The sequence below is a fragment of the Ascaphus truei genome, chromosome 5, assembly GCF_040206685.1.
Source record: "Ascaphus truei isolate aAscTru1 chromosome 5, aAscTru1.hap1, whole genome shotgun sequence".
NCBI classification, from domain to species: Eukaryota; Metazoa; Chordata; class Amphibia; order Anura; family Ascaphidae; genus Ascaphus; species Ascaphus truei.
In genome coordinates this window covers 274,485,588-274,508,138 of record NC_134487.1, presented here as the reverse complement: position 1 = coordinate 274,508,138, position 22,551 = coordinate 274,485,588, and the positions used below count along the sequence as shown (strand labels likewise).

General features: G+C 44.1%; 1 protein-coding gene across 1 annotated transcript in view; it reads left to right on the top strand.

Annotated features, from left to right (window-relative positions):
• Positions 1-22,551, top strand: part of FAT2 (FAT atypical cadherin 2) — a 116,411-nt gene that overhangs the window by 91,815 nt on the left and 2,045 nt on the right. Inside the window, exons 15-23 of the mRNA XM_075602129.1 lie at positions 3,694-3,908; positions 4,016-4,153; positions 4,780-4,923; positions 5,112-5,309; positions 6,648-7,446; positions 8,427-8,572; positions 15,965-16,385; positions 16,500-16,653; positions 18,790-19,349. Of these exons, the coding sequence (XP_075458244.1) occupies positions 3,694-3,908; positions 4,016-4,153; positions 4,780-4,923; positions 5,112-5,309; positions 6,648-7,446; positions 8,427-8,572; positions 15,965-16,385; positions 16,500-16,653; positions 18,790-19,349 (2,775 nt within the window). The remainder of the gene's footprint in view (positions 1-3,693; positions 3,909-4,015; positions 4,154-4,779; positions 4,924-5,111; positions 5,310-6,647; positions 7,447-8,426; positions 8,573-15,964; positions 16,386-16,499; positions 16,654-18,789; positions 19,350-22,551) is intronic.

Here is a 22,551-nt window from a genome sequence, read left to right as displayed (position 1 = left end):
CGGCGCTACCTCCCCCTAAGGTAAGTCTCAGCGGGTCCCGCCTCAGCTTATGGCGCCAGTAACTCTCCGCGCAGCCTCGCGCCTCAGGCCCACACAGGGTGCTTCCTGCCGCCGCCTGCACGAGCCTCACTCAGCCGGACGGCACATCGGGGGACCAAGCAGGCGCCACGGGGGGGGCAAGCCACGAGTCACAGGGAACGGGGGGGGACGAGTCACAGGGAACGGGGGGGGGGCGAGTCACAGGGAACGGGGGGGGCGAGCCGCGAGTCACAGGGAACGGGGGGGCAAGCCGCGAGTCATGGGGAACGGGGGGGGGGACAGGGAGGGGGGGGCGAGTCACGGGGGGGGGCACCAGCTGAACCAGCAGGGGGACAGACGCACGGAGGGGGGGACGGACGCACGGAGGGGGGGGACATGCACATACATAAATTATGACAATACATATGCCCACTGCTCTCCACCCCCTTCCACTCCCCTTTCCCCCCCCCCACTCTCCTTTCCCCCCCACTCCCCTTTCCCCCCACTCCCCTTTCCCCCCCCACTCCCCTTTCCCCCACTCCCCTTTCCCCCTCCACTCCCCTTTCCCCCCCCACTCCCCTTTCCCCCCCCCACTCCCCTTTCCCCCCCCACTCCCCTTTCCCCCCCCACTCCCCTTTCCCCCCCCAACTCCCCTTTCCCCCCCCCAGCTCCCCTTTCTCCCCCCCGCTCCCCTTTCTCCCCCCCCGCTCCCCTTTCTCCCCCCCCGCTTCCCTTTCTCCCCCCGCTCCCCTTTCTCCCCCCCCCGCTCCCCTTTCTCCCCCCCCGCTCCCCTTTCTCCCCCCCGCTCCCCTTTCTCCCCCCCCGCTCTCCTTTCTCCCCCCCGCTCCCCTTTCTCCCCCCCCCCGCTCCCCTTTCTCCCCCCCGCTCCCCTTTCTTCCCCCCCACTGCTCCCGTTTCTCCCCCCCGCTCCCCTTTCTCCCCCCCCTGCTCCCCTTTCTCCCCCCCCGCTCCCCTTTCTCCCCCCCGCTCCCCTTTCTCCCCCCCCCCGCTCCCCTTTTTCCCTCCCCTTTCCCTCCCCCCTCCCCTTTCCCTCCCCCTCCCCCCTCTCCACTTTCCCTCCCCCCTCCCGTTTCCCTCCCCCCTCCCCTTTCACTCCCCCCCTCCCCTTTCACTCCCCCCCATCCCTTTCACTCCCCCCCCTCCCCTTTCCCTCCCCCCCTCCCCTTTCCCTCCCCCCTCCTCCCCTTTCCCTCCCCCCTCCTCCCCTTTCCCTCCCCTTTCCCTCCCCCCTCCTCCCCTTTCCCTCCCCCCTCCTCCCCTTTCCCTCCCCCCTCCTCCCTTCTCCCCTCCCCCCTCCTCCCTTCTCCCCTCCCCCCTCCTCCCCTCCCCCCTCCTCCACTTTCCCTCCCCCTCCTCCCTTCTCCCCTCCCCCCTCCTCCCTTCTCCCCTCCCCCCTCCTCCCATCCCCCCTCCTCCCCTTTCCCTCCCCTCCTCCCCTTTCCCTCCCCCTCCTCCCCTTTCCCTCCCCCTCCTCCCCTTTCCCTCCTCCCCTTTCCCTCCCCCCTCCCCTTTCCCTCCCCCCTCCTCCCCTTTCCCTCCCCCCTCCTCCCCTTTCCCTCCCCTTTCCCTCCCCCCTCCTCCCCTTTCCCTCCCCCTCCTCCCCTTTCCCTCCCCCCTCCTCCCTTCTCCCCTCCCCCCTCCTCCCTTCTCCCCTCCCCCCTCCTCCCCTCCCCCCTCCTCCACTTTCCCTCCCCCTCCTCCCTTCTCCCCTCCCCCCTCCTCCCTTCTCCCCTCCCCCCTCCTCCCATCCCCCCTCCTCCCCTTTCCCTCCCCTCCTCCCCTTTCCCTCCCCCTCCTCCCCTTTCCCTCCCCCTCCTCCCCTTTCCCTCCTCCCCTTTCCCTCCCCCCTCCTCCCCTTTCCCTCCTCCCCTTTCCCTCCCCCCTCCTCCCCTCCCACCCCCTTACCCCCTCCCACCCCCTTCCCCCCTCCCACACCCTTCCCCCCTCCCACACCCTTCCCCTCTCCCACACCCTTCCCCTCTCCCACACCCTTCCCCCCTCCCACACCCTACCCCCTTCCCCCCTCCCACCCCTCCCCCCTCCCCCCCTCCCACACCCTTCCCCCCCTTCCCTCCCTTCCCACCACCCTTCGCCTTCCTGCCCGCCTTCCTGCCTCCCCGCCTCTGCTTTCGCGCCCACCCGCCTCTGCCTTTCATCCGCCCTTACTCCGCCCGCCTCTGCCTTTCACTCACCGCCTCACAGCCGCTGCATGCACTCAACAGACACCCGCCACACTCGACACATACCTGCCGCCACACACACCTGCTGCCTCCCGCCCCTACGCACCGACATCACTGACCCACCGCCTCACACCCTAGCAGGACCCCCACTCACAGAGAGCACTCACAACCCACGCGCCACCTGCCGCCTCACACCCTAGCAGGACCCCACTCACAGACAGGACTCACAACCCATGTGCCACCCGCCGCCTCACACCCTAGCAGGACCCCACTCACAGACAGCACTCACAACCCACGCGCCACCTGCCGCCTCACACCCTAGCAGGACCCCCACTCACAGACAGCACTCACAACCCACGTGCCACCTGCCGCCTCACACCCTAGCAGGACACACGCCTCACATTTTTACATCTGTTATGTCACCAAAATATACATTGTACTGTGGTGTGTTTACAATAAACCATTTTTAAACAACATCGTATTACATTTTATTCCATCTTTCTTTTCAACATTATTATCCAACCTTTACAACAAATACTCACCTATTGTTCCACGATTTATAAATAATACTACCTATTACGCATTTACATCCCGGGCAACGCCGGGTCTCTCAGCTAGTATATATATATATATATATATTGTGTGTGTGTGTGTGTGTGTGTGTGTGTGTGTGTGTGTGTGTGTGTGTGTGTATGTATATATATATATATATATATATATTTATATACATCAAATGTCTTTTTATTTAAAAATCTACATTTAGGTTCCCACAGGAACCTTGCTCAAGACTTGAGTGTACAGTTTTGTTTATATCTGCCATTTCCCACCTGAGCACCCAGTTATAGAGTTAGATATCTGCTTCTTATTTATATTTGAGTGAAGTATATTCATATATAAGTTTGCGCTATACACCATGAATACTTATAGTACTAGTAATTATATCTTTAAACCTAATTAACTTAACGTTCCATGACTTAACCAACAGAAGACATCGGGGCTTATTCTGTAAGCTCCGTTAGCGCTCTCCTGAGTGATCTGCACGGAAAGCTCCATTGACTTGAATGCGACTTTCCATGCAAAACGCACAGTAAAGCGCTAATCGAGCTTACAGAATAAGCTCCATAAGGTGGAACTCTCAGTTCGAAGCATTGTAACTGATCTGCAGGGGTGAGAAGTAACCAAAACGGCAAGAAACTCTTGCCAACCTGAAAGTATACTTAATTGTGAAATCCTACAATGATAGTCTCCTCTGTCATTGCTGTATCACAAATATCACAATAGTATTCTTGCTTCAGTTATGTATTTGTCCATAGTGTTGCATAGAATAGGACTTTTGGTCCTAAATATGAAAGCTATTGCATATACTGTATAGGTAAACAAGAATATATTACATACTTGGGTGCTTTTATTGCTTAATTTCTGCTACCTTAAGCCACTTACTAAAGTCTGACCACCGCTCTTTTTCCTTCTGCAGGCATCTTGTATTTGAACAGGAGCTTGGATTTTGAAGTACGCCATCAGTATTATCTGTCAGTGGAAGGCACAAGGGTCAGTTCCACACCCCTGAGTGATGTCACTGTTGTGGTTGTTAATGTCACTGATGTAAATGACCACGAGCCCATCTTCAACCAGGAGGAGTACGATTCACAAATCTGCGAGGACGCAGTGGTGGGAGACCTTGTTCTTGTGGTAAGAAATTGCAAAGGAGACACTCAATGGGTCTAGTAGAGGTAGAGTAATTTGATGGTCTAAACTAAGTTCATAATAATCTTCTTCTTCTTGATTTCCTCTTGCAGGTGTCAGCTCTTGACCAGGACGGGCCAAGCAACAATCAGATTACATACACCATAGTGAAAGGTGATCCCCTAGGACACTTCTCAATACACCCAGAGCGAGGAGAGGTTAGAGTTCTCAGTCGCTTGGACAGAGAGCAGGTGAGACTCATTGCATAATGTGGCTGGATATCCAGCTCACTTGCTTGTAAAACACAATAGAGTCCTTTATGCTACATCTGCTTCTTTGCCTCTATAGAGTGCAGTTTAAACACTATCTGATGTTTGAGTTAGGAACAGGCCAGGTCAGAGATTATTGATACACGGATGTAGTTTTATCTGGTTACTTTTTAGCCAGCATACTGTACTTTTACTGTGTCTGGTTTATAACCCCACAAGTAATATATCTGATTCTGTAGAGAATAATTTTTGTATTAAACCATGAACCATGCTATTCATTGCGGGCTCTAAAAAAAGAAGACAGTGACTTCCTCAGAGATGAAAAAACATTGCATCTATTGAACACCTACAGTAGCTGTAGTATGTTTCATATAGGAGTTATTCATTAAACTTGGATAGTGCCGATTTGGGTACTGTCGCACAGAAACTCCAATTGACTTTTGGCTGAAGGAGAAACCATCATTAGGTAAACTGATGAATGTGCAGAATTTAACCAATTGCCATGTCTTCATGATCAATTCAATCTTAAGTAATAATTCTGTAGTACTTTACTCTGTGCCTGACTATCTCTTTACCTATTATTCTTCTTAAAATAAATTGTCTTTCAGAAGTCCAGTTACTCCTTAGTAGTTCGTGCTATGGACAGTGGTCTGCCAGCTCATTTCAGTGAAGTGGTAGCCAGCATCCAGGTGTCTGATGTGAATGATAACCCTCCCACGTTCTTCCAGTCCAACTACAGCCTAGTGCTTCAGGTATGGACAACTCCCTCCGGCATCTGAAGATTGCTGGCATCTGAAGATTGCTGACATCTGAAGGGTCAGCACTGTTAATGCTGCTGTCCGTTGTTCATACTAATAGAACCATTAACACTGATTGTCATAACAAGGTGGTAACTGCTGTTGTACTATAAACTCTTAATTCTTGTGTTTCTGGTGCACAGGATGGTTGCCCTATTGGTACCAGTGTGATGAAGTTCATTGTGACAGATAATGACACTCCAAGACATGGCCCGCCCTTCCTGTTCCGTATCCTGGAGGGAAATGATGGGGGCGCATTTCAAATCAATCCAGATGGTCTCTTGTTTACCACGACAGTTCTTAACAGAAGTTTGAGGGAGAGGTATCTTCTACACATCCAGGTAACTCTAAAATACTTGACAATACAAAAAAACTGAATAAATATATGAATCCAGTAAAAATATACTAAATCTAAACTATAATCTAAACCTTTTAACTTTCCCCATATCAACTGCATGGATTGCTGCAGAAAAAGGACCAATCCCTTAGTCCAACAATATTGGAAAAATGAGAAACAAAGATCTGTGCTCTTCCAAAGTTGCTCAATAAAAGAAAAAAGGATAAAAATGGAAAATATATAAAGTGTAGTATTTCTTAAAGGATTTTTATAAAGTGTAAAGTTATAGGAAACTCACTCACATGGAGTGCCTAGATATTAGGCAAATTGGGAATAATCCCCTTATTTCATGGTATCTATGGACGTCTTCTGGGACTTTGCTTTGTCATGCATACATATAAAAAGAGAGAAACACACACATCTGTTGTAGTGTGCATAGATGATATATATATATATTGTAGAAAGCCAACAATGGTTTCACTCACAAAATGAAAAAAAATCAAGGCTCCTCTATGAAATGTGAAGGGAGCAGAGGTACAGTATGTATAACACAATGGGAGCCCTCTTTGGCAGTATTTGAGAACTGAGAGCCGCTTCTCCGCGGCATCTGATGTGACTTCCCGTTTCCACTTCCAATGAGTTCCCGACCTCCGACAAGCCTCTGTCACCCTGATTTAACAGATCTACTATCTGTGGTGAAGTATGTTTTTGTCATAGGCTGTCATACTTTTCAATGGATCAACAAGAGATGTTCCCTAGATGGAATTCTAGTCTACTGAACGTCTGAAACCTCACAGTTTCTTTTACTATACGTGTACTGACATTACTTGAGCACAAGAATAACATGAGGGCACCATTTTAGTATTTTGTATATGACGCCAAAAGAGAGGCAAATATTAAAATGTAGAATTTGTTGTATTTACATGTTACTATATATAAAAAAAAAGGCAAAATTATGATTTGAAGGAGTAATGTATTCACCCATACTGCCCAAACTATGTCATGGAGAAATACCTTACCCCAAAGAAGCATAGTGAGAGGGTGAGCATCATTGTGAATATATACAGTAGGTCTTCATGCAGAGGACAATACGAGTATTAGAGCAATAGGTGTGGCAAAGTAATTTAGGAGAGAAAGTGGTTAAGCAGTGGTAGAAAGGTTATTGAATTCCTACCCTAAGAAATTAAGTCTTCTGCTAATACAAAAAAATATGAAAAAATTAGTCTCTTAGAAATAGTAGTGGGAATAGATTTGCAAAGTTATGGAGCAGCACATGTAAAGACTGACAGACATAAAAAGTCACTAATTAGTTCATTTTTTTTTTAATATCCTTGGTTTATAGGTTTCAGACAGTGGTATCCCACACCTTTCCTCTTCCACCTTCGTCAGCATCCAGGTCATTGAGCGAAGTCGCTACTCTCCTAACGTCCTGCCGTTGGAAATACTAATCACCACCAGCGAGGAGGCTTTCCACGGCAGGGTACTGGGGAAGCTTCATGCCACGGACCGAGATCTTCATGACATGCTGATGTACAGTTTGGCTGCACAGGAGTTGCAAAGGGGTCTCTTCTCTGTGGGAAAGGCAGATGGAAAAGTCATTGCTCTTGAGAGTCTTCCCCAAGGCCACTACTCTTTTAATGTCACAGTCAGTGATGGGACATTGACCTCCTCAGCCTCTGTCAACATCTTTGTGTGGTGTTTTACTAAGGAGTCTCTTGAACGGTCGCTGGTCCTGCGCTTCCCACATATGTCACCAGAAGAGTTTATAGGGGACCATTGGCGCAGTTTGCAAAGATTTCTTGGGAACCTACTTAAAACTGACCGGCAACAGATTCAGATGGCTAGTCTGCAAAAAGATGAATCATCTTCCTTGGATCTTGTCTTAGTGGCTGGGACAGGCCAAGGCTCCAAGCCACATGTTCTGGCTGATCTAATTACAAGGTCAGCACACGATCTTGGGCAGTCAGTGGGACTGCAGATCGAGAAGATGTTTCATCTGCCTTGCCAGGGACCAGAATGCCAAAGTCGGATATGTCAAGAAATTATACAGCTTGACCCATCAGTATTATCTTCGTGCAGCACTGCCAGGCTCAGCGTTATTACACCACGACACAGTCTACAACAAATCTGCTCTTGCAATAGTATGTTACTCTTATTATTACTGATTCATTTTATATTGATGGCTAAAGAAACAGCTCTTCAAATGAGTTAAAGAGAATTTCATGTTTGAAGACCAGGGTTAACAATCTAAATATTAGCACGCTGTATTGTATAATGACACTGCTTATCTCCAGGCATTTGTGGCCAGGTTCACTAAGTGATGCCAATACATTATACAGCGCAGTAAGATACCTTACTGAGGCCTAGATACATCAAACTGGGTTAAAACTGAGGTAATATCACAGCCATTAAAACATTTGTTATCACTTCTTATTATATATAAATTATTACAGAACCCTGTAGTAGAAATAACAGTAAAATACAATACTTACCACCCTTGGCTACCTTAGTTGCCCTGGGAGGGTGGTTAGGCCCCCTAGGGGGTTGATGGCAGGGGTTAACCCCTTTTTTTCCTTAGCGGTTAGAGATTATGTGACAATGCTTTACTAGCCACTAAGGTGTCCAAGGGGAGTAGGTAGTGTAGTTTCAGTTTTATATTAACCCCTTTTTAGCATTGATGACCTACACCATAAAAGAACACATTTCTTTGGTGCCAATAAAAGCTAAAAATACCGATTATTTTTTTTCTTTCATTATGGGAGGTTGATGTTTCTAGGCCATAGAGTCATTCCTGCAGCTAGGTTTTTAGCGATAGATGGACACCAACGTCTCCCAAGATATGAATTTATTAGCACATATATTAGCACACGTATATATATATATATATATATATATATATATATATATATATATATATATATATATATGAAAGATATTACAGATTTTGTATAATGACATTACAGTATCCTTAAAAAAAAAAAAACAACAACAATTTAGTGAAACAGGAGTTCTATCATATATAAAATATACAACTTTGTTGATATATAGGGCTGCTGTTGTACATAGTGTTGTGCGTTGTGCAATGTTAGAAATACACATCATTTCATTTGCTTCTTCTAAGGCACTGCAATGAGGTTTGATGGTCTGAGCTTCCTGCATTACTCACTCAAGAGAGGTGTGGACTGGCAGGTCCAATTCCGTCTTAAAACACATCAATCCCACTCGGTTCTGGTGCTTACTAATGGATCAGATGTATCTGTGCTGGAGGTAAGATGCCATCACCTGCAATAATGCCCGTGGAGCATCAGATATTTGTTATACTTTGTTGAAACAGAAATGTATAGACTTATTTTAACACCCGGCTTATAATACAGGGAGCGGGAGAGTTTTGATTGACAGTGCTTTTTGGCCTCTCTGACTATGAGCGGTTTAAATAAACATCAATGTACGGGTGTGGTCTTCCTTCTTCATCCAGAGATGATTGTTTTGGGGGAGGTAGTTATTTCCCATTTGAGCTCCCAGGACTGTGCTAATCTTCCACCATTTGAAGCATCGTGGTAGGTTGTCACTCCCACTATCGGCCACGCAGAGATGTCAACTGCCAAGGACCGAAATCAGTGACATTTAGGGGGGTTCTGAACCCAAGTGTGATAGTGCCGATCTGGGCACTCTTGCACGAAACTCCCACTGACTTCAATGGGAAAATCCATGTGGTAGTGCCCGTTCACCACTATCACACCTTGATGAATAACCCCCTATGACATTAGTCAGGCTCAGTGAGGGCTGACACGTCCGGGTAGAAGTTACTGTCAGTTTTATCTTACCGACATTTTGTGTCTCCTGAATGTGGAAGGCATATGATACAGTGACACTGGCAGGATGCTCTAATATGATGCAGAGGCCCTCATCCCCTCACCCCTCCTCCTTGTTTGTTCTTGTTCCCTCTGCCAAATTCCTGCTTCAGGAGAGGGTGCCAAGTCTGCGGAACTCATCTATTTGTTACCTCTGGCTGCACTTCTGGAATCTGTTCAAGACTTAACACATTACCGTACTTACTGATCCTCCAGTTACCAGGTGTAGCAGACTTTGCTGTTAGGGGGTCCGGCATTACAATATGTTGGAGGCTTTCGGAGAAGCCCTCAGTCATATGTCCTGTTCCCATACAAATTAAGCACCAACTTCAATATTCCTAAAATCTTGTCTTATTTGGGATCTGCAACATCACTTTGTAAAAGCAGCAAGCCTAAATATTTTTTGACCTTGTACAATTATTCCTATTTTTAATATTTTTTTCAGTTTTTTTTTTTATTTCTAATTATGATTTCCTGATGGGGATGTTTCTTAACCTAGAAGTGATAGGAATAACCTCTTGCCACGCTGGCACTGGAGAGCTTAGGTTATCATGTGCTTGTTTATAGGTAGCAGAGTTGTCTCCCAGTCTTAACTTTGGTGGGTTTATACGGTTATGTCCTGGTGCATTTAGAACTCTAAACTCTCATTAACACGAAGGAAGGATGTATGGATCAGCGGGCGGGAGCAGAAAGCCTTGCCCAAGGGCATTACATCATGGGAAGTCGTGACTTGCCTCTACATTTTAATCAGAATCATTATACGTGTGTTCGGAATCAACACTATATTACGTTATTTTCCAGCAAGGAAGTTGGGGGGGGGGGGGGGCAGAGAGAAATGTGTCTCTTCATAAACAAGTTGTAGGCAACTTTTATAGTGACAACTAATAATAGGTACATAATCCTTGGGATCGACTCACACATTGACTGGCATTTACATACAGCTGCTAAGATACATGCCTTGTACTGTAGCTGCATATAGTTCTACAAGTTCAGTAATAAAGATGCACATGGCTGTCGCTTGTAGGCCCAACAGAAATGTTGGAACAATCTTTAGATTAGAAAATATTTGACACTGTTATTTGGTATTTATACACAAACACAACTCCAGATGTATTGTATTGTATATCACAAAGTTGATATAACCAATCGTAATAATACTATTAATAATATTATTATTAATTTTTTTTTTCACCACAGTACAATGGGTGAAAATAACAATACATAACATATCAAACATATTACATTGACACAATCTGATACAATAGGTAGAGCAGATTGTTTGAGAGGAGGGTGGCATTGAGCTCCGGTGGGTGCGCAGCATATGTCTGGAAGCTTAAATCGGGCATTGGTTGAGTTGGTGGACTTCGCATGAGGAGGAGTAAGGAATGGATTTCAAGAACATGGGGAATAGGCTTCCTTAAAAAGTGCGTTTTTAGGTAATATGTTTGTGTTTAAGTAGGTTTGAAGTAAACAATTTTTAACCTTTTCTCTATCCTCCAAAATGGATATGGTGAATTGTATAATGTTATTATCGCTATGTACATATAGCCTCTTATATGTTCTTTTACTTAGAGAAAATACAATAGTATAAGTGACATGGACATCCCGCAGCAGAACCATTTTAAAGGGGGGCGTTTTTTTGTTTTCCAAACCAATATAATGCCATTTTAAGGCATTGTCCCACCTATCTAGTTTAGATCTGTGAGTCTCACTGTTACGCCGGGCCATGGTGCCTTGGTGCCTTCGCCCGGGCGGAGGCGTGTGGAGGCTGTGGGAAAGCGGGTGCTTTCCCTGGCCATGGTCGACGGGCCACGGGGGGCGTTCCTAGGGATGTCACGGAGCTGGTTCACCCTCACTGGGCGAACCGCTCATGTGACCCGCGTGTCGCGCCAAGAAATCAGTTTCAACTGATTTCTGCGCAACGAGCGCCCCCTCCTGCTTCCGCCCGCGTGCGCTTGCCCGGTCTATGGGCGCGATCACTGCCTTAAGGCAGTCTGATCGCACCCCATGCGGACGCCTCCGCGAGGTCTCCAACACCATGGACTCAGCCTTATGAAATCTATGTAATTGATTTTTAGCACAAGCACTATCACAGCCTGCGATGGAGTCTCACTGATATAAATCAATGCTTCTCAATTAAAATGTGATTTTTTTTTTTTGGTCTCATTGATTTTGATCCTTAAAGATTGACATCTCTGGATGAAAAGTGCAGGATAAAACTAAATACGTTTCCATTAAAATACAATCTTTTTTGTCTAGGATTCCCAGATCTCTTTTATATTTGCCTTTGGAGGTTTACATCTCTGGGTTAATTATCTTCATAAACATTTGTAAAAAAAAAAAAAACACTATTATTATTATTATCGTTTATTTGTGAATCGCCAATATATTCAGCAGCGCAGTACAATGGAGTACAGAGTAAGGTATAATACAAAAAAAAAAACAGGTTACATACAAGTAAGTAGGAACATGCACAAGCAGATACAAAGATGTAATGAGGGTCCTGCTCGTAACAGCTTACAATCTAGAGGGAATGGGGAATGAGGGACAATGTTACATAGTTACATAGTTACATAGTAGATAAGGTTGAAAAAAGACGTACGTCCATCAAGTTCAACCTATGCTAAATTTAGACAACAGATACTTTATCCTATATCTATACTTACTTATTGATCCAGAGGAAGGCAAACAAAAAACCCCATTAAGGGAAAAAATAAAATCCGTCCTGACTCCAAGAATTGGCAATCGGATTAATCCCTGGATCAACATCCTTCCCATGTTTACTTATTTGGTATATCCCTGTATAGCTTTCCTTCCTAAAAAGATGTCCAACTTTTTTTTTAACAAATCTATAGTATCTGCCATCACAGTCTCCATGGGAAATGTATTCCAAATTTTAACTGCCCTTACTGTAAAGAACCCTTTCCTTTGTTGCTGGTGAAATCTCCTTTCCTCCAACCTTAAGGGATGGCCCCAGTGCTTTGTACTGCCCGTGGGATGAATAGGAATGTTGAAACAGGAAGGTAAGGCGGCTGCTCATTATAGGATGGAGTGTGTCACCAAATAATTCTGAGGGTTTCCGGGAACTAACCTCCATCAATTAAATAAGTAATGTAAACATCTCATTTGTTTTTTCGGGACCACCTCTTTCCTAGGAGGGTTATGGTTTCCTAAGGAGAAAACGCTTTAAACTGTTGAACGTGCGAAGTCATACAAAATCCAAAACACAAAACATGTTCATTTTAGGGAAGGTTCTGAAAATGTAATGGTGCTTGAAAGGAGCTGTCCCACTTCACAGATACAAAGTAAATGTAATTGTCTTCCCTAGAACGACTTAATTGCCATTCCTAACGCTGTAATTGTCTGTCTTAGAAGTCACTTGTTGTTCTCCGATTTCAAGTGTCTGACTAACAATAGTATCATGAGAAAACTCCACAACAAACCAAATGTTAAATTCACTCCCTTATAATATGCCACCTTGTAATACCGTAATCTGCAACTAGCACTAGCTAGTTATACCTGTATAAACCCACCAAAGTTAAGACTGGGAGACAAGGACGACTTTCTGTCGCCCATCTGTCCCCCCTCCAGTTCATGCTAGGCTTGTGTATCTCACACACTGCTACTTCTCTGTCTCCAGTCTCTACATTGGATACCAGTATCATCCACAATCAAACTGAAGATTCTAGTCCTCACTTCCACAGATCTACACAATGCTGATATGTCAGAACTCGCCTCCAAATACTTCCCCCGATGCCCTCTCGGCTCTTCCCATTGTCTCATGTTGTCCTCGTCCCTCATAACTTCCTCCCGCCTCCAAAACGTCTTCCAAGCTGCACCACACCTATGGAATTCCCTTTCACGTAACATCCGATTCTCCCCCACATTCAATGATGACCTGAAAAGAACCACGGAAGCTTATGCATTATCCTCCTGATTGTTATTAATTCCCTTATTCATACCCATACCTGAACATTGATCTGTTACTAAGGTTAAGAGCATGGCAAACAGCTTTTCGAAATTCTCTAATCTCCTTTTAGATTGTAAGCTGTGTGGAACAGGGTCCTACATACAGTCTGTACCAGCATGTGTTAACGGTGTCATTTTATTATAGTTTTCTCACGCCATTGTACAGTGCTGACACATATCTGGGCACGGTTTAAATAACTGATAATTCTATTAATGATTATTTGACAAAGGAGTTGAAAAAGGGGAGATATGGAGTGATCATATAACGTTTGCCAATCATGATAACACACAGAACTTCAAAGTGGATTCTTTTATTAATTGTAGAACCACAGATGTAATCTATCTCATCACCTGCATTTGTGGGAAGAGATATGTGGGTAAGACCACTAGGCAACTGCGTAGACGAATACTAGAACACGTTAATTCCATCAAACATGCAAATGACACTCCAGTTGCCAGGCACGTTACACAATTTCAGAATGGCGACGTGAAATGCCTAACGTTCATGGGCATATACCATCTCAAATGTCCTGCTCGAGGTGGCAATATTGATCAGATGTTGTTACGCATAGAGGCGAAATGGATTTATAAACTGAAAACACTTAGCCCGAATGGGCTAAATGAAGGCTTCACCTACACTCCTTTTATTTGAATTACTAATATATGACTGCAATATTACTTGATCTCTTCAATCTCTGTTTCCTGCAATTTGCTGATTAAATAAATATAATAAGTGTATTCCCATATCTGCATGTTTATTCTCATTATAATATGTTTATTCCCCGTTTTCGGTTTTTAGTGTTCTAATGATATATTTTATTAAAAAAACAATATTAGTGACTATATTGCCATTAGGTTAGGACTATATTGAGATTCTGTCCTGTGTAACTGTATGATGCATATAGTGTTGTCATTATAACATTTCCTATATGATCAATATTAACTCTATATATGCACCAATTGATAGTTATACATCGGTTTTGTATTGACATCATTACGTTTTTGTTAACATCATGAAAGAGCAAGCAAAGCATTAATCCATTTTCACCCCAGCCCCTTAGTACATACATATTGATAATCATTTACTATGCACTATTATTTTGGCTGTGTTGTGGGCATAACGGTACTACCATGGACGAGCCCAATGTGCTCTGTCAGTATTGTACCATCATCTAATACTAGTAATCCCATCCAGTCATCTCACATTCTCTGACACTATATTAGGTCACGCATGCGCACTGCGACTAATTCAGTGTTGTAGTAACTATGTTGTCACGCATGCGCATTAGCTGCCAGAGAGGTCTTAGGCAAACGTTTGCACTGCGGTGGAGATGAATCTGCCTCTGTTGTATCATTCTTTGACACTATCTGGCCACGCATGCGCATTATGACTAAATTAGTGTTGAAGTGACTATGTTGTGACGCATGCGCACTAGCTGCCAGAGAGGTCTCTGAAAAATATCTGCACTGCGGAGGAGGTGAGTCTGCCTCCGCTGTATGGCTCTTTGGGGCTAGTTATGACTCTGTTAATGGTTGTTAATGCGTGGGGGATACACTATGATCAATAAATGAATATCTAGAATACCATCATTTTTAGAATAGCGATACGTGCGCATGCGCAGAGAAAGTTTTTTACATCTATTTTTAGCTATTAACCTACGCATGCTCAATGTCCCGATTAGGTTGCCATAGCGATTTTCCCCTATAAATAGCTTCGCCTTTCTTCACCTGCAAAAATGTCCCCGAGGAAGCTCCATAGCTGGAGGGAAACGTGCGTTGGGCACGTAGTGATGTTGTAAGACTCCTACTTGGAAGTCTTTTTACTCTAGCTTGACGATACTACAGCTGACCAGCAGTTACATTACCATAGGTAGATTTATATCTTGGGACTCACACACTGGCACTATCATGCTGTGCCTGTCCATGTATGTGTGGTCGTTTAGGTTTGATTATACCTGCATCTGTATCTATGTTATATAGGTGCTGTGTTGATTTGCAATGTCAGGATTTTCCACACTTCACTCAGACTATTAAGGGAGTTCCCTGTCCCTGATATATACCTCTACTAGATTGAGCTTGAGGATATATTATACTTATGGTAGTAACTATATGAACCTAACCTGATACTATCATCATATAGCATTTTTTGGTGCAATTTAGATCTGGTCCTAGTTGGTTAATCAATACCACTGCTGTATCTGCCTTGTGTATCCTAGATCATTAGTTTAACGTGCTATTGATTGGTTAACTATTTAGAGCAGGTGTCAGGCAGTTCGTCAAACTTATTTTTAAAGTTTGGTTACACCTACATTATCGGTAATATATGTTTTATGTAATGTCAATAAAGGTTATATTTTATATGTAAGTGGTGTGCATTTAAGTGGATTCTTTACTGAGTGCACTGTCTTGTGTGCTCATCATTTTTTCTGACAAAGGAGTTGGCAGCGACACAATTTTGTCGGTGCAACAGAAAAGGAGGCTCCACATATCTACACATAGGGTTGATTAATGTTTTATAGCTATATGTTACATATATTTCACTTGTAAACTGTTCTACTTTGCACGGCCAGTGCCCCCCTTCCTCCCCTTGTCTTTATTTGCACTGCAATAAGGCCCAGGTGGGGTAAGGGTAAAGAAAGCACTTGATTGACAAACGTTCCCCCATTCAGAGACGCAATTTGTTGCTAATTTCCAGAGATTCAAAAAGAAAGCAAATCTTTACCCTTCACTTGGTTAGAGGAGGTGAGGGAAACCAATCTGACTTAAATTCTTTAGAACACGTTGTTTTTAGGCCAGCTACCTGGGATTGCTCATTTAACTCTTTCTGTTCTTCCTACAGCTGGTTAATGAGGCTTTGTACTTCAAACGTCTATGTCGGGGCATCTCCGTACAGGAATTGCCTTTGGAAGTAGTAGTAAGCGATGGTGAATGGCATCACATTCTGCTGGAGGTGACTGGATCCTCTGCCCAGCTTCACGTGGATGCCATGGGAACCCCTCTCAATGGACAATTCATCCAACCCTGTCCTGCCCAACCAACCCAGCAACAACTGTTCATTGGGGCAAATGTACAAGAGTCCAACCACATGTCTCAGGGATTCCAGGGCTGCCTGGATGGCATCAGGATTAATGGAGAGGCACTGGCAAACCTGGGGCTGTCGCCACAGGGGAATAGGATAACACCATGCTGTGACCTCCACAATGCATGTAGCCAGGATCCCTGTCCTCGCGGCAGGATGTGTGCAGAGATCCAGGATGGAGGTAAGAGCATGGAAGTCACGTGAGTGTAGGAGATTTGCCATACGTGCTCTAGGAAAAGTGTCATCGATCACCATGTTTTCTTGTTGTTATTCAACTCTCCGTTTTCCTTTCTAGGTTACTCCTGTTTCTGCCATTCTCCTTTCACGGGTCCCAGTTGTGATCTGGGAACAGACCCGTGTGTCCCCTTCCCTTGCTTGCAGGAGAGAGTCTGTACGCCCATGTCCAATGGTTACACTTGCAGCTGCCCAGCAGGATATCAGGGAGACCGGTAAGAGAGGTTATGATAGGGAGGATAATGATTGGCTGTCTTCTTGGTGTTGTTTGATAAGTAGCAGAATAATTATAGGTGTACCCCGCTGCAGCTAATGTAGTGAGAAAGGGATTGGGGTGGGGGAAGGGTGCTATTGGGTAATGTAGTAGATATAACACGAAGAGGGAGAAACCCAATTAGGTAGCACTCAAACCCCCCCCCCAATTACTTAATTGTATTGTATGGCTTTATTTATATTAATTGGCAATTCTCTACACTCATTCGATTACCCTATTGTTGGAGTTTATATATAGCACGGGCAATAAATCCAAGCATCATTCCTCTCCTTTAACCAATATTACCTTATAAGGAATATCTGTATACCGGACCCTTTCTGGATAGCTGATCTAATCACACTCAGTTATCACTACTCATTAGTGATCCAGAGTGCTTCCAGCCCTCGACACAGGATCAGTAGTGTGTGTCATTTTCTTGTCCTATTTTATCCTCCTATATTTTAGTTATTTTTTTGTATAGTAAAGATTATTTTTAACTAACTAACAAATCATTCAGCCTCAGGGGGGTTTTGAGTGCTACCTAATTGGTTTTCTCCTTCTTCGTGTTTATATTGATAAGTAGCAGGCAAGAGTGTGAGTTCAGGTTATGCAAGAACAAGTGCAAAGGGGTAAATGGACGCACTCAAACAACGAAGCATTTTCATGTAAACGCCAATGAAAGTACAAACTAGCACCCACGTGCATTGAAATCTTTAAAATTGAACATGTGCATTAGCTCCACGATTTGATTGTATAATCCTCATGGTATTGCCAGTGTCAACTTTCTCACTGGAATCCATTCTAACACCCAGAAAGTAGAGCTACTTCCTCAGAATCCTTGCGTGAGCAAGAGGATAACACAGACAATCAGTTACAAGAATGTGCACCTGTCGGATCCATAATACACTTCTGTTTATGTTAGTGGATTATGGGTTCGGCTGCGTTCCCGGTAGCTCTGAGCGGGCGGCACTTGCGGCGGTTACTTACATATGTAAGTCCACGCTCACGCTGTGCGCTCGTGCTCGGGCACACCCGCTCACCCGCGCTTGGCGCTTGGGTAAACAAAAAAATTATACTTTCCAGTGCTCTCAACTACCCGCAATGCGCCCACCCCCACAACGTGCGCGCGTACATGCAGGACACCCGGCGCTCATGCTTGAGCGCGCTCAGCGCCAGCAGGGACTCAGCATAAGTCACATTTGAACCCAAGGTCTCCTGTTTCACTTTGAAAATGGGAGGCACCTGGGTTCAGAAATGGTTAAAAGAAACACATAGATAAAAATAAAAAAAACAAGCGACAATGATTATTGCTTGCCAATTGACTGTTATATTACGGGAAATAGTACACTGGCGACACACTTTATTCGAGCTCGGCTAGTCCCACGAATTCGGGTATACCCGGGTGTATTGAGGTTTGTGACTGTTTTCTGCCCGAGTGCATTGAGTTATTTTCCAAGCCGGGATTGAAGCATTTTATTCCAGCTGGGTGCAATACTGCACAGTATATATATATATACTGCATTACAATTCATGAATTTATGCCATCTGGTAGACACGCGAAGCATTGCAGCCTATTAAATCCTAATCATTATCATTTAACAGATCAGCCGCCCATCAGCCAGGCATGAACCCAGGCTGGGAAGGCAAATGCAACGGGGCTTGTCAGAGGTGAGGAGCGGCGCATTCCAGGTATCTGCCAGGTACATACCGGGTATTTGCTCGGATAAAGTGTGTCGGTGCAGTATGTGACTCCTTAAATTGTATGCACTGTATGCACATACTGTAGGAAGTATTGAAGTAATGAAGCGGGCCTAATACGCTGAAAATTAAGAGAAGACTTTGTTCAGGATTTCACTGCCTTAATTTCCAGATCAGAAAAACATTTCCTGTGCGTGAAACAAACCAACTTCTGATTGCATGCAGAGAACACACATTTTATAAACATTTTACTCTTCTCTTATAACTGGTCAGTTAGGATCAATAAAAGAGATCATTTAAGTGACTGGTATGTAGGAGCAACTCATTTCTCTTTAATGTACACGTTGCTTTAGGATCTATGTACAGTATATGTCTGACTGAGTTTATCCATTCCTTGCAGGTGTCAGGATGCAGTGAAGGGCTGCCTGGACAGTTCTTGCCTGCGCTCTGGTCTTTGCGTACCTAGTAGTACCTGCAATTGTAGTGAAGGGAACCGGGGGCAGTTCTGTGCCGAGGTGGTAACCCCTGAGTTGGAAAACAAATCCCTCCTGGTATCTGGGGCCCAGGAGATCGTAGAGATTCTAGGCGGGGTTCTTGCAGTTCTTATTCTGGTGGGGGTGTTTGTGGCCTTCAGAAAGCGGGTGTGCCAAGGAATCGGGGGCCACAAGCCAGCCCCTCAGGAAGACCCAGACATAAAGCACCATCTGTCCAGAGACATAGGGGTTGGAACTCAGGGTCCATCCATGGAACTCAACATCCTCAGTCCCTCTGCCCGCAGTCAGCTGGATGCAGAAGGTCAGCCAAGGCGACATCCAGTCCCAGAGTTGCTTACCTTCTGCAAGCCTCAGGTGGCTCGAGGACCTGTCATCTGCAGTGTGGCTCCTAATCTACCTCCTGCACCCCCGTCCAGCTCTGACAACGAGTCCATTGCCAAGAACAACTGGGATTGTGAAGAGAGTGGTAAGTGTCTCTGCTATCCTCGCCCTAACACAGGAGCTGAACTTACAGAACACAACCATTCAGAGCCTAGTTCAGCTAGTATCTCTAAATTGCTCTAAAGCAGCTAATCATAATATAATTATTAGAGGTTTTCTAGCGTGACCTGGTTCTGCATATAAATATTTTTTTTAAGGCAGTTTGAGTATGGCTGTTGAAAACATAATTGCAGACAAGTTGTTTAATCAATGGTTGAAAGGAAACAACATTTAGAATTAATTTGAGTACCACAGGCAGGCTTCACTAATGTTGCCGTTACTATCTGACTTTGCCAGCACAAAAGTTGTTGGCAACCATTGTTCCACTCTACCCAGTGTTTCTGGAACCCTGAAACCATCACTATTATCTAAACCAGAGTTGAATAAAATAAATATTATGCTGGGAAGGATTGATGTTTCAACAGTGGTGCTGTGGAAAGCTCTGATTGTCCTGCCTGATGCAATCCGAATTAAACATATAACCACAAAATGCACCAACAATGACCAATGAACGACACTACTGTACATACATAATGAGAGCTATAATACAGCCAGGTTGTGTGAGCCTGTCTCTAATAGTATGCAGTCCAGGAATCAGGATGTTACTTAAAGGAGCAATTCATGCAATATTCTACATGTTTTTTTTGTTTGTTTTTTAAATAAATCAGTTCTTTAGTATTAGATAATACGTACATTTTTTAATTTTTTTATTCAACTCTTAATGCCATTTTAATGAGTTTTAATATACTGAGTGTCCTTTGATTTCTGCAGCAGGTTTTAGCACACTTCCCCAGCAGTGCAAGATCTTTGCAACACTTTCCTATTTTATAATTTGTTGCCTATATTCCAAGCAGTTTGACTTGCAAACTGTAATAAATAATGTTACCTTAGTAATAGAAGAATACATTGTAGCTGCTGAGTTACACTTAATTGAAACTGAAAAGGCAGCCATTTAGTGAATCCTGGGAAGCAGGAACTTTCTGATCAATCATGGGAGAACGAATCGATTGGCAGTTTAGGTAATTAGTTGTCAATAAAGGTAATCAAAGGCAGCATATATTTAAAAAATATATATACATTTTAAGTTATGGTGGGTGAAAAAGGCGACAAAAAACCTCCATCGTTAGCATATAGCCAAGGGATTCCCAGAATCCCTTGCTGCAGTGGAAGCACGGTATGCTAGGTGATAATGGTGAAAGGCAGGGGTGCAGACCTGTCTAAAGCCTCGGACATGGTAAAAAAATACCGCGCTGACGCTCATGCTCTCCTGCTCAAGCAGGAGCTTTTTTGTGTCCTGGCATGAGCGTCAGCGTTCGCGCTTGAGAGGCGGGTGGGAGGCAGGGCGGGAGGCGGGGCTAGCGCGCCACGTCATGGCGCCAACGTCACTGAGTGCCATTGGCTGTTGCCGGTCACGTGACCTGCCCTCCGCTTCCCTCAGCGCGAAAACTAAAATCAATCTGTCTCCTGCAATTCCGCACGCCTTGGCACGCCTGCGGAAGCGCCTGCTAAAGCCACACACATACCAGATGCAGGAGGTAAGTGTGCTGGCTCAGCGCGGTCTTTTTTACCATGTCCTAGGCCTAGATGTGAATGTGCTCACAAGTGATATTCTTTATTGGCTATATATATATAAATATATATATATATATATATATATAAATATATATATATATATATATATATATATATATATAAATATATATATATATATATATATATATATACTGAGTTAAGTTATGGTGAGTAAAAAAAGTGACAAAAACCCTCCACAGGAAAGCAAATATGCAAATACAACTGTATGCTCATCTGCATGTCTTAGGCAGGTCTGGCGGGGTTGCAGACCTGCCTAAGACATGCAGATGAGCATACAGTTGTATTTGCATATATATATATATATATATATATATATATATATATATATATATATATATGCAGTGGTTGACAAATCACCAAAAAATCTACTCGCCACCTAGTACCAAACGTGTGCTGCTTGGGCCAATATTTACTCGCCCGGGGGTTAAATCCACTCGCCCGGGGCGAGCAAATGTATAGGTTTGTCGAACACTGTATATATGTATATATATAAATATATATATAGTGTAAAATATATACACATATATTTTGTTTAAAATGCAAGTTTGGATTGCCTCTTTAAGCTCTGAGCAAAATGACTGGCAAACAAACATGATATATGCCTTTTCTGCTGACACCTACTGGCTGATGTGAGTGAAGCCTGAAATTGTGTGCTTGTTGTTACTTGTTTGCTGCAGAGCCTTGGAACGCATAGCAATGTATTCACACGTTGTTCACTGACATCCTTTGCCTTCTATACGCTTTTGGAATGTCAGGTGCGATTTGGTTAGCAGGCATTTTCTGGGAGTGGGTGATCCTCTCATTATTGCAGCATAAGGACCAAATTCAGTAAGAAGTGGTCCCATTAAATCTGCATTGAACTTTTGCTGCCTGAATGTGAAGAAGCTTCAGCATCAAACAATACTGTGTTCCAGGTGCCTGGTGTTTGCTTCTATATACTGTAGGGTTGGGATACTCAAATAACATTGCTGAAGTTTTCCAATAATTACAGTTCAATTCCCAGACTCCAGCCATTTTAAAAACACACAATGTGACCTTTTCTATTCTGGGTCAAAGAGCAGGGATGTCCCCACACTAAAGTCTCCCAGCTTCCAAACTGTTGCAAAAATAACAATAGTGATGGGGGAAAAAATCCAATTGAATGAAATGTGACTCCTTTTAATTTGAACGACTGTGGTGGTGCTGCACAAGCAGTGTAATGCATCAGGCAAGCAATGTAGGTAGACAGCCATGTTTAAAATGAACAGGTAGCTCAAAAGTGACATGCTCAGTGTGCTCATTTGCATATTATTACCCAGAATCAATCATTGTCTGCAATTTGTATGATATGTACGATTTGATACAATTGCGTGGAGAACAAATGGATTAACTCAAGAGTTCTTTGTCTTTGCTTTACCCTCCAAGGTGGATGGTTTGTTTCTTTTTTTTCTTTTTTTTTACACCATCATAAAATTATGGCTGATAGGAACCTTAAAGAACTATTGATAACACATAAAAATGTTTTTATAATAATATGTACCTTAGTAATAGGATCTTTGAAATAAGTAGTAGAGCTCTGTCCTATCTGGTGTCATCACCTTTATATAATTGATTGT